General features: G+C 43.5%; 1 protein-coding gene across 9 annotated transcripts in view; it reads left to right on the top strand.

The window, feature by feature from the left end:
* The window catches only part of PAX2 (paired box 2), a 98,290-nt gene that overhangs the window by 36,417 nt on the left and 48,827 nt on the right, over positions 1-13,046 (top strand). For all 9 annotated transcript variants that reach the window (XM_076338622.1, XM_076338624.1, XM_076338621.1 and 6 more), the window contains exon 4: positions 11,245-11,330. In XM_076338622.1, coding sequence (XP_076194737.1) covers positions 11,245-11,330 — 86 coding nt within the window. The remainder of the gene's footprint in view (positions 1-11,244; positions 11,331-13,046) is intronic.

The raw sequence follows: 13,046 nt of genomic DNA, 5'->3' as shown, positions 1-13,046 counted from the left end.
CTGGTAACTGTTTCAGTGAAACTATGCTAATTTTCTACCAGTCAAAGATCTGAGACTGTAGTAGCCGCCAAACAACATTTATTCATTAGCACTAACTCCATAAAAAACAAGCACACAAAAATATAGCCTAACCATCTAATCAAATAGTACTTGGTGGCTTGGGATATTTAAGTGGGCTTTCTTTGCTTTGTTTGGGTTTTTGTTTATCTGGTTGACTTTTTAGCAAAGATTTAGGGCAGGTGCTTTCTCTGAGTTGAGATTTTCCAAAAGGCAATTTTTCAAGGGCTTTTTTGCATTGTGATAAAAAGAATGTTTGACAACATTTTCCTCCTAAGACATCTTTTGACCAAATACACAGTGTGGTTTTAAAATTAGGCAAGGTAATGAAAAGTTTGAAATTTCTGTAATGATGCTTTAAAAGGATTAATATTTATGCATTAAAAAGATGCGTCTGTGTTATTTCTAAGATTATTTTGTTCATGATTGATTTTGCAACTGCCCTTTAAAAATAGCAAGACAGAATCTTTGGGCCACCTTATGCTACCTCCTGTCTTCTTAGACTACAATATTCAAGAAAAAATGTAAAAGTAGTATAGTTTTTTAAATACCATCACCTGTGTTCCTCCGTACTCCTCTACCTATGAATCCTGATTGCATCTGGTCTTGTCCAATCTAAGTTAGATCAGAAAATGAAATACATGCTAATTTACAGCTGGAGGCATTCCGATTCATTAGGTGAACAAGTACTTAATTCAGATTAAGGGGACCATGTTTTGAAATGGTGGAACTGGATAAAATCACTAAAATTCTCTGGACTATCCTGATTTTCAGCAAGAATATCTTGTAATTTGCAATACAGTATTCCACTGCAAAAGCCTAAACTGTAAAATTTGAATAATTAAATATTTGTAACTCAGGTCTTCAGATAGTGTTAAACAATTGCTCCTCTTCTGTGTTTACCCCAGCTAGTGCCTGGCTCAGCGTGTCAAGCTCTGGACAAATCAGTCTTAGAGATCGCTAAAGCTCATGGAGTTGCCTGCATGGGGATGTAGGGATGAGGAAACACTTGTGCGTGTGGGAGGATCGTTTAAACTGCTGCTCTTGGGAGGCTGTTTGTCAGTTTGGGGTTGTTGAAGGAGTCTCAGCTGAGATGGTTTCATTGACAGGGAATAGGCAACAGGCTTGTTTACACAAGGGCAAACGAGAAAATTAATCTGAATTAACTTTACAAGTGCATTGGTTAAAAGCATTAAAACATTGTTCAGATGCTCATTCAAAATTTGAGTGTCCTAAATTGAATTTAGTTTACTTCATTTCCAAAGTGAATTAAGCTAAACTAAATTAAAGCCGCCTTAATTCTAAACAAGGGAGTCAGAGGTGTAATGTAGTTTAACTAGACCACTTTAATTTCACACATTCAGTTAATTCAAATTAGTTATTTTGCATAGCCGGATGCAGGTAAACCCTTAAACTGCTAACTCCTGTGGACAAAGACGGTATTTATGCAAGGGCCAGGAAAAGGGGACCCAAAAGTCCAGTGTACGCTCTATCAGCCATCGTGACTGAAACAGAAGAGGGTAGAAAGAACAGGCTGCTGACGGCCCACAGAAACCCATGGTGCTGCAGTTAATCAGATGGATGTCAGATACATGATTTAGAAATAGAGCAGATCTGCACTCACAGACTTACACAACTATGCAAACGCACACGTCGGTATGTGCCTTATAATAGAGCAAGGTTCCACATTAATTATATATCAGTATTCAGACATGTTAGGTACTACATAATGGATATTATAGTCTTGTTACGGATGAGTTCTAGGTGGTTATGACTTACTATTTGTAGTAACTGTGCTTGGTGCTGTACAAAAACAGCCATATAGCTAGCTGTTGATGGTTACAAGCCGCAGATCTCAACAGCCTATTTGCCCATTAAACTCCGTTAAAAACTGTATTGGTTGAATAAATGTTTATTAATTCTTTGTGGGGTCTGAATATATAGTATGTGACCCAAATGTCTAACTCCATATAGCCACAGTTATAAATACAGACCTATAGGCAAAGATAAACAAGTATGCACATTGTATGATAAATTAAAACATACTAAGAGACAAATAGTGCATTTGCAAACACAATACAGATACATAAACAAACATATAGCTCGTATTCCCTGTATCATCATCCTTAACATCAGACCTGATAGTGACTTACATGAGCCAAGCAGACTGGCTACAGGTTTGTCCTTTCATTATAAAAAGATGGCTTTGTCCTATCCATATGAAAACTAGACTATCTTCTTTGGAGATGGGCACCAACTTTATGCTGGGAGCCTATGTAGCACCTGCACCCTGAAGTGCTTGCCTGTACCTGGCTGCTTTGGGCAGCATGATAAAGCAAGGAATAAATAATACCGAGAGCAGTGGGGACTGGAACAGGAAAGATTCAGGTTCTCTGTGGAAATTTTCAACTTTTCGATGGGGTTTTCATTTTGAATAAGAACTTGAATAAAATTCTACAGCTACATTTCAGTGTAGTCAGAACCTGCTGTTTCAATAAAATCAACATATATTATTCTACTTCTTATTTTTTTAGCATAGTCTCTCATTCACCCCCAAAAAAGTCATTTTAAAGGGAAAAAAACAATGTTTCCGTTCTGGTAAGGCTGAAATTCTTTTCACAATTTTGTTCATTTCTTTAAAACCCAAGGTAAAAATAACATTAGATCTAAAGTGACACATTCCCAGCACTGTTTTTGTTTTGATTTTGGGCAAACATCTTCTACTGGTGAGGGCTCCACTATGAAATTTTCACCAGTTCTGACAAACGTTAAGGAGGGACACACAATGACACCCCTGTAAGGGGAGTCATTTACTTAGCCAACACAGGCAAGCACATACTGCGGTGGAGCACTCTACAGGATATAGAGATAATACACAGCTAATACACAATGCTGCCAAGCCCAAAAGTTAAACAGTCCTGAGTCAATACCCTCCAAAACCAAGAGACTGGCATAAAATTCACAAGGCTGTAAATAAGAATGTATCTGGTTTTTTTTTCCTTTGCCTCCAGTTCTGGCTGGCCCCTTGGGAGGCAGCCAAGTCCCACTTCCACCTGGTCTTTGTAGCCATGAAAGCCAGAAATAGCTTGGTATTAAATGAAAGCTGAAATAATTGCTTATCTTCAAGATCTGAGGTTTTACACAAAATACCAGGTATGGCATAACTTGCAAGAGAGTTGAGAATGTTATCTACATTTATCTGATTCCTCCCAGTTCAAGACTCCTTTCCTAGTACACACATGTCTTCTGTTAATCAAAATGAATGTCCACAAGGAATTCAGCACAGACTCCTGAATTTTAATAACTGGAAATGGGCTCAAAGCAAAGCTTTCAATTAAAAGTTCCCATGTTCCAGATTAAGATATTTAACCTTGGCAAGCCCATGTGTTTCTGTAGGTCTTCTTAACTCACCTGCTGGCACAGCCGCTGTTCTGACAGCTCCGGCCCGTGCTGCGTGGCAGTCACCGGTGTGCTGGCAGCTCGTGGGGCCGTACCCTACGCCAGCTCCATGCTGCTGCAGCAACGCTGCTAGCAGAACCCAAGGCGGCCAGTCCGTAGGTAACAGAAGATGTCGCTTTGAACTGCAGTTATCGCAGTGTAGGTGTACTCTTAGAAAATGATTAATTCCTAAGAGCTCAAAAATTTCTGGGCATTTTCATGGCAGAAATCTCTTGCTAGTGAAGGGCACCTAGCCACTGGCAATGCTTCTCTCCTGCTCTCTGCCTGTGGCTTGTTGTCATTTTTGAAGTTTTTGGTCTTTTCTTGCAGAGATGAGGAGTTTGTTGAGGGGGAGTGGTAGGTCTGTAGCTGCAGGGATGGATACTCTCGTGGGTGCTGTGAGTTGGACGTCTGCTCCATGGTTGTCTATGAGACTGGAATTTGGACTTGATGACCCAGGTGGTTCTCCTCCCAGGCCTGTGTTTCTATGTCCAAGACCAGCAGAACCCTTTTTGTCCTTTAAGATTTCCTTAATTCACCTTAAATCCAGGATGTCAAACAGCTACACCCAGGATCAAGTTTGCTTCCAATATTTTGTAAACTGTATGACATCTTCTAGATGTTTCGATTTTAATGAATTTCTGGCTTCCCTGACTGCAAAGAAAGCCTTCCAAATGTGAACTGAGTGTAATAAAAGTAGAAACACCTGCCTGAGGACATTTCTATGCTGCAGTCACTGCTTGACTGCAGCTCATGTAGATATACTTTAGCCAGCTTTAAGCCAGCCAGCCCGGGTCCTGATGGCTCTGCAGCCACAGCTTTGCACAGCACAGCAACTATTCAAGCACACCTTCTGTTTCCCAGGTGGGTTTTGCACCCTAACACAAATCCGCTTGGATAAATGGGAAAACGTTTCTTAAAGCCTAACGCAGCAATTAATTCTGGGAGGTGAGGCTAGGCAACCTATACACACGGGGCCGACCGCTGTCAGCCCCATCGGTACCAGTGGCATGAAGTTGTGTGTTGGCAGCTCAGCTCCTTGCTCAGCAGGATGAGTTGGCAGGCCAACCCCCTGCCTGGCAGATCTCCCCCCTCCCAGAAGGCAGGCATCTTCACCTTTCTTTCCTTCCACCCCTCTTCCTTATGTCTGGACTTGTACCGTGCAGCACAGCAGAACTGGAATGGGCAGAGATCTGCTAGAAGCTGAACGTTAATGCTCTGCTCAAATTAAATGAAATAAAACCATATGGTGTCATCATGGGTCACTGGTTTAAAACAACAAAAAAATCCTAGCTCCTCTCTAAGCCCTTCAGACAGTAAAACCGCTGCTGTGAATTCTGCCTCTCCTCAGAGTGCAGCCAAGAAATGCAGTGAGAGAAAAGGGCAGGATTGGGCTTTCTCTTGTGTTTGGAGCGAGCAGGCTAACCTGGAACAAAGTGGCACTTTTTTCCCCATGTCTTCAGGCACGATGTCAGTGTAGCTCCAGTGAAGTTGATGGACCTACACAGATTAACAGCAGATAAGGAGTCAAATCTTTTCAGGGAGGGCTGGGATTGTGTAAGGCATCTCTATTTTGACCTCTCATCTATTTGGAAGCTTCAGGAAAATAGATAACCCCTCTTCAGGCACCTTTTAGGACTATCAATCTATCTATCTAATCAATCTAATTAATCTGTCATACCTGTGCTTATATACTAATGTAGTACATGATCACCCTTCTTCTCTCTCCCTTTCCAAAAGGTAGGGAGAAGGAAATGTAATTTTCGTGACAGGAGAGAGTTTGAATGTGTGAATATTGCTCGTGGCCCCTGAATATGGCAGAGTTTGAAGGCATTCTGCTGTCTTGGCAGGGAGCGCCAGAGCCTCAGGCCAGCTAGCAAGGAAGCTGAGTCTGCTGCTCCTGCCAATGTCAGCTGTTGTTCGGAGGGTTGCAAGTAGATTTTGAGAGCAGTAGAAGCTACTGCCCCCCCCATCCTAATGGAAATTACGTTGTGGCTTTTGGGGGGCAACTGCAGTTCTGATCTTCCCAACTACATCTGCTGCTGCAAATTCAAATGCGACCACCAAAGCCAGTGCAGCTGAAATACAGCTCCTGTTGCCTTTGCCTACACCTCCCTTCCTTTCACGTACAGCCACTGTCAGCAGGGTACATGTCACTTCTGCTTCAAGCAGGGGAACGAAGCCAATACTGTGCTACAGCTCGCTGAAGCACTTACTTGGCCCCTGTTATTAGAGAGTCTGAGCCCTTCACTCCTCCTTCCAGCTGTCCTCACGGTGCCCCAGGTGGCACGGCAATGCTCCTATCTTCACACTTCAGGCAGGAAACAGAGCACAGAGAGAAATGCCATTTGTCCAAAGTCTTGATGAGAGGTCCATGACAGAGCAAGGAACTGAAGCCCTTTCCCTAAGTCGGATTAGGCTCTAACTATCAGACTTTCTGTTTCCCTTCCTTCACCCCCCAAATCCCTTGGTTGTTTTTCCTCACCATGCTATGAAGCTCGCTTTCCATTTTGAACTTTGTGCAAACAAGACTTTATTTCCCCCCTTTCTTTTGCTCAACTGTGAATTCAGCTGTGTCTCGACCCATGCACAGAAACGAAGACTCTCTCCTATTTGAACCAAAGCCATGTTCAGAGCTTTTTATGCCTGCGCAGCACCAATCTGCGGTGGGATACTGTTGGCTCCATGGCCACTGTCACCAAGGAGCCCAGAGCTGCCTCTTCTCATCCCATGTCCCTCTTTTCCTCAGGCATGCTTTGACGCCAGCATCACTGGGATGGTCACGAGCCCTTTTGTAGGAAGCAATCTGATGCAGAGAAGGCATCACTCTCTCACTTACCCCTGCACCAAGTCCCCTGCAGGCTGCCTTGTCTCTACCGCCGGCACAGCCCGTGGCTCAGCAGTACAGCCCTGCGCTAATTAAGCAGTGCGGCACAGCAGGGTGTGTGTTCCTTGGCCATCGCAGCCTCCCTTGGACACGCTGCAGAGAAAAGGCTGAAGCTTCGCAATGTTAGCCTTCCAAGAACCGCTTTAATTGCCCAGTAATGCACACCCTGGGGTCTTGTAATGCGCTTCTAATATGGAGCATTTAAAATATGAATACTCCATAACAATTACAAGGAGTTTGGTACTCTGCTGAGTGTATCCTTCCACTCTGAAAAATAATCCATGACAAAGGAATATGATCAAAGTGAGGATACCAGTGCTTTCTGAAATCTATCAGGGTCTCCTTGGGGCAGCAGGACACACCACTCTTTCCCTTAGTGCAACTTCACTCTGTTCTTCCAGGATTAAAAGAATTGCTAGACTGGGACTCCAGATGATTCAGACCTACCTCATCTCCCTCCGATCAGCCCTAGTACGATTTTTTATTTGAGATACTGTCTAAAGACTCTGCCAGCAACAGTAAGAGAGGAGAAACCACAGAGTATGTCAGGCTATGAGAGAGTTTGGTTAGAAATGTCAGAGAAGCGAGGGACGTTTCCTATGATCTGTCATTCTTTTAGCAAATAATTTCTGGACAGGTTTAGAAGTGATTTTTTACTTGCTTATTTACAAGGAGTGAAAGAAAGTTCTGCTTCTCAGAAAGGACTATGGCTCAGCTGATTTTAACTTTGAATATTTCGTTCTACATTCTTGACCAAATTTGATTAGCGCTTGTTACAATTGTCATACTAGGAGAGATGATTTTTGTCTGTCCATCTATCTTCAGAATCAGCAAAAGGAACTGCATTAAAACTGCTGAAAATAATGAAATAGAAGTCCAAACATTGGGAATTCATGATCTAATGCTGAACGTTTAAGAAAGTCGAAGGCATTTGGAAACAGGCCGTGGGTTTCAGCTGGAGCTGTGTGCAGTATTAACTCTAGAAAGAGTTGCTACAAGCCAACTATGGTAACTCATGAATTCCAGGAATGGATGTATAATTCACAGTATGATACTACGTACTGTAATGACATTATATACCATTACTTAAGATAATATCGCATATTAAATTCAGATTGTGAAATGAAGTTCAGTTGCTTTACTGCAATCAAAGATCTATAAATGTCCTGTTGCTGAAACTTCAGAAGGTTATATATTAAATCTGTGTATGTTCTCCGAAACTCAAAGTAGACAACTTGTGCAAAAACCTTCCACTGGAAAATGAAAAATGGGAATTTACAGTAAGTACCAGTTTATGCCCCTAATTAAAGACAAATGCTGTTATTAGAGCCACTGACTGTGATGGAATCAGAGCAGGGATGAATTTAGTCCAAAGTGACAATTTCTTTTGGAGAAAAGAAAGATGTTTGAAGATATTGGCATTTACTTCAAGAAATCAGCACTGCTGACTGGTGTGCCAGGATTTGTGTCCCTTCTGCTTTTGGGAAGGGCTGAGGAAGTGTTCTGTAAAAAGGCTTGTCTTTCTCCAGTGTCTAGAAGCAAGAACAAGCCATCAAAGGCAGCAAGAGGTGATCAAGGTTTTGCTCCCTCTTACACAGCAGTAATCCAGAAATCCTAGGTTTGAGGCAGCAGAGCTGGCTTAGTGCTTATTTCAGTCTCCGGTAAGGGTGAGAAGCTTTCAGCAATCCCAAAGTTTAAAGACAGCATTATTATGCTGCATCTGTTGCTACAGGACCAGGTCAGCTCTGTTCATCTTTCATCTGCTGTTTCATTAGGTGGTCTTGTGTAGGACAGACTCGCTCGAAGCCTCTTAAAGCAGCAGCAGTGATGCCTAGCTATCCTGCTGTATATCACTGTCCCTAAATGAATCGACCCGAGAGATGCACTGCCGTATTCTGTACTGCGCGTTAGGGTCCTGAAATTTCATTTCTTTCCTTACAACACTGGAGTTCGGTCGTGACTGTAGGGCAAAGGGGCACTGCTGGGGAGAGCCTCTTCATGACTTGCCTCTTCTTTTAGCCATAGGAAGTACCTTCTACCTGAGACCTCATTAGATTCACTGTGCATTTGATGCCAAGAATTATTTGATCCAAGCCACTGAAGGCTGCACAACCAGAATGGCTCCCCTTTGCTCACTGTTTCCAGACACTTTTTCTTGACATAAAACCAGTTTCATTCTTAGGAGGGGAACGTTTTTGAACAGAGCCTTTCACTTCTGGGTCACTAGCTGAAATCTGGCCCTGGTTGGTAGTGACCAAAAATCATTACCGGCTGACGGCTACTTGGTGGAATGAGCTGGTGAGTCTCCTTCCAGTTCCTAATGGACACATCTCAGTAATCACAGTCACAACTGGCACTAACTGGCGTTCTCAGCCGAGAGAACACAACTGAACGGGGAAGGAGATTGAACCTTCCTCTTCGTCCCCTGCCTGGGTTTTTGAAGCGTTATGGATAGGCATTTTATATCGCCATTGTTTCACAGGCTGTTCTTACTCTAAATAGCTTTTCGAAACTTTGCAATTTTCATGCAGCATGATTCAGCACAGCCTGATCGGCCATCTCAGTATAATTAGGCTCATCTTATGGTTCCCCTCAGTAGAAGCTGAGCCGTCTGATGCCAGCTCCCAGTACGAATGGCGAATCTGATGTCACATCTCAGTATGAATGGAACCGTCTGATGTCACCTCAGTGCTAACAGGACATTTTATAATATGTCATCTAAGGCTGCAGGGGAAATCTTCTAATCCATTCACTATGCTACACTACGATAGAACATAACACAGTATAATGTGTAGGTTAACTTAGACACCCTCAGGCAGATTTTGGATAGACGGATGGATGGATAGATACATTTATACAAAGTATACATACATTATATCACTCTATTGATTTTTAAAAAGTTCCAGGTCTGCCTGGCTATAATGAGATTTTTGAACTTTGTGTTGCGATCAATGAGGGGAATATTATTGGCCTGGAGAATTGATATACCCGCTCTCTGTGGCTTGTTCTGCTCCTGGACTGCCCCTGCCCCCAAGGTGTACGATTCCATCAGACACTTAACCTCTTTTACAGTGTCATCAGGCTAAAAGGAATCTAATAGTGACACGGGACTTGTGCTCAGCACTCTGGCACTATTGCTTTCCTGTCACAAATAATTTATAGCTTTCTATTTCCATCCCTTTGCCTGCACCCCATCCCCTCTTTCTGTTTCTCTGGGCTGGGGGAAATCAATAAACTCACACAACCGGAGTGGCACTTCAGGGGGTTTTAGGGGGAATGTGAGAGAAGAGAAAAGAAAAGAAAAAAACAGAAAAGAAGAAAAAAGTTATATTATTTGCCCTAGCACAGACTTCTCAGATCAGCTCCTCAGCTAGTGCAAATCAGCATGACCTCAGAATCTGGCCCTGAGGCCCTCAGACACCTTCTGTATAGGTCCTCAGCAGCTATAGATTAGGGCCCCTGGTACCACTGACCTATATGGGGTGAGGATCTGGATATCCATCCCCAGCTAGAACCTTGACATTCCCTGTCTCCAGCTCTGTCCCAGGCAGCCTCTCTGCCGCTCCAGCTACTGCCCAGGCCTCATCATGTGCATATCGGAGTTTCCTAACGTGCTGAGGTGATACGCTCTGAAATACCTTTCTTTTCCTAAGAAGGTTTCACTCTCAGGAGTTGGGCTTTTTCAAAAATGACCTCTCAATGTCTCTGCCTATTGCTATCCATGCCATACCACCCACTAGACACACATTTGCTCTTTGAAGTTTTGGCAACTTATTCTGTAGAACGAATCTTTAAGGGCAGCTCTCGGGTAGGCAGCAAGAATGTGTTATTTGCTTTCACTTTCTGGAGAGATTTTTGGGGAGAAGTTAAAACTAATATAATGCAGGGCTGAGAGTTCCAGAAACTCAGGCTGAAGAGCATCTGCAGTCTTCACCCTAACTGGAGAGGCTCGTTTTAATCTCAGAAAGGAATTTGGTCTCCATGGCCTCCGCAGGTCATGGCTTATTTGCCGAGTTCCTTGGTGAGACAGTTGTTCCTGAGTCACAGATACCCAGCATCTGCCAGTAGGCAGGGATCCTGCCAGTCAAGTACTAGGTGCTAGTGATTTTCTTTCACCACTGACCTCAGCTGGATTTAAACCAGTGACCTAGAGGTGAAAGATTTCATGTAACAAGAAACGGAGCACTGACAATTACAGTTCAGTTTATTTTCATTCTGAGCTGCATTATGAGCTTTGTGGCATTGACTGAGACACCTTTTTGAGTTCCCATGCTGTGCTCATTCACCACCTGATAAACACCAATTTTTGCCCTCTTTGCTGGAGCTTCTTTTTCCTGGTGATCTATATCCCATCACCACCTCCTACAGATGCCTTCTGCTCCCACCTTCTCATTTACGAAGGGCAAGGGCTTTGGGCAAGCCTTACACCAGTTCAAAGCATTCAGTTCTATGCCAGAAAGGGTATTTTTTAGGTACACAACAAAATTAAATCCACACCATTTGTAAATCCAGCAGTGGCTCTGTTAGCTGCAAAGACTGCCTTGTGATCATGCTGACAGATCAGATCATAAATGATAATGCAGTTGCTAACACACGGGAGATCCTAGCTCGTTCACTGAGCCACCATAGTTAGGCAGTGAATACACAAGTTTGGGGAGAAGACGACAAACCAGAGCAAGGACAATTCTTTGGGAACTGGACCATTACAGCAGTAGAATCAGGACCACAAGAAGACAAATGAAGCCACTCTGCTGCACCCAGGGCTCAAATCGGGCCTTCAGGTTCTGCCAGCTGGGATCGCGGGTATGCAAAGGCACAGAGAAGTTGCAGTTTAGTTCTGAACATGTGTTGCTCTTTTCCAGGATCATCAGAACCAAAGTTCAGCAACCTTTTCACCCAACACCAGACGGGAGCGGGACAGGTGTGACTGCACCAGGACATACTATCGGTAAGAGGACTGGCATGAGGGGTGGTGACAGGACAAGTGGAAATGAGGATGAAGCTTAGTTGAGGGAACAAAGTCTGACAAGCAGATGCTAAGCAGAGCAAAAGGGAGGAGGGGGTGGGGGAGAAAGAAACCTCAATGGAAATCAGAGGTTTCTGTTCTTTGTTTCCCTCATTGCATTGCAGAGAAGGGAATCATGGCAGAGAAATCGGTCCAAGGTAGGGGTTTGCCCAAAGCGATTCTGCCTTAACATCCGTTTCACGTTCATGCTCTCTCCTTCGCATCCCTAGAGAGAAGTATTTACCGCTATCCTGCCTAAGCACCAGTCTTCACCTTTTGTCTCCTTCTTACTCTGACTCTCTTTTCCCCTCTCTCTCCCAATTTCTCTTCTCTCCCTTTGCTGGAACTGGTCCATTTCTTAGAGCTAGTAATACACAGACACGGGTAAGATATTCCTGATGCCTCACAACTGAGTTCTTCATTGTTCTAGCTCTGCAGTCAGGTATCCCATGGGTGTATTTCACTGAGAAAATGCATTTTCTGCTGGGGGAGATGGGTTTATCGAGGTGAGCAGAAGATGGAGGCTGTAATAAAGGGACCAAATGTCTCCTAGTCTGTGTGTTTAAAGGTACTGTGCTAGATGTGTGATGAGGTACTTTTCACTCTGTAGGCTGTATGGTGCATATGTCTGCTGTTGCTTGCATAGCTTTATCCAGTAACAATTCAGAGCAGGAAAAAACATGCAGTATTCTGTGATATGGTGAAATACAGTGGCTTATTCGTGGCCTAAGACACTGTCTTAGATACTGTTGGTTACTGAGAATCAGCTGCTATACAAGGATTTACTGGAAGTGCTGGTCTACATGGGATAGAGCTGGCAGATATAATCCTGTACATGAATTGTGTTCAGGACCACAATGAAATTAATGGGCCAGTATGGAAGAGCATTTCTGGATGCCCTTTTAATCTGGACTTGCTCACTGGACTGGGAAGATTCCCACAACAGATGGAGTTGGCAGATACTATTCCTTCTTGGAAAAGCAGTGCAATGTCTAGGGAATGCATTGGCTGAGCTGGAATAGTGATTGTGAGTGCTGCTACTGGAGTCTCTCATTGCTCTGGGATGTACTGGGAAGTCTGGGTCTACATCGGATAGTGTTGACAGGTTCTGCTCCATTCTGGAAGGCTTGTATTGGAGGTATTGATTGCTTCAGGTCAGTGCTTTATGAGCTGAAAGATGGGTAGTGGCCTGTAAGAGAACTGGGATATTCTTCCCATTACTGGGGCACGCTGGGACATAATGGGCATGCCTACTGGATGCACAGCTCTACTTCTTCTATACTCTAAAGCCCTGATTATCATGAAGTGATCATTTATAATCTGCATGACTTGTCATTTCTGATATATTGGAAACTCATGAGCAATCTTGGACAGCCCTGAGTGGCAGGAGGAGTCTGCCAGTTGACATTGGTCAGTGCGAAAGGAAGACACTAGATTTTTATTAATCTGGGTTGGAGTATGTATCACCAACTCACTATTTGTTCTAGTAGGGAACTGAATTTATTGTCCCAACGCTGAAGTGCTTCTAACCTATGCTAAGAAGGTAATTTTTCAATGAGTGTTTTGGGTGGACACATAAGAGGCTGGTCTGGCTAAGACAGAACACGTGCACTCTTGGTGTAAAAACGCTGAGAGGGAATGATCTGGCAAAATACAGAT

Source organism: Aptenodytes patagonicus, chromosome 5 (assembly GCF_965638725.1).
Source record: "Aptenodytes patagonicus chromosome 5, bAptPat1.pri.cur, whole genome shotgun sequence".
NCBI classification, from domain to species: Eukaryota; Metazoa; Chordata; class Aves; order Sphenisciformes; family Spheniscidae; genus Aptenodytes; species Aptenodytes patagonicus.
This window is presented reverse-complemented; position numbering and strand designations above follow the sequence as displayed.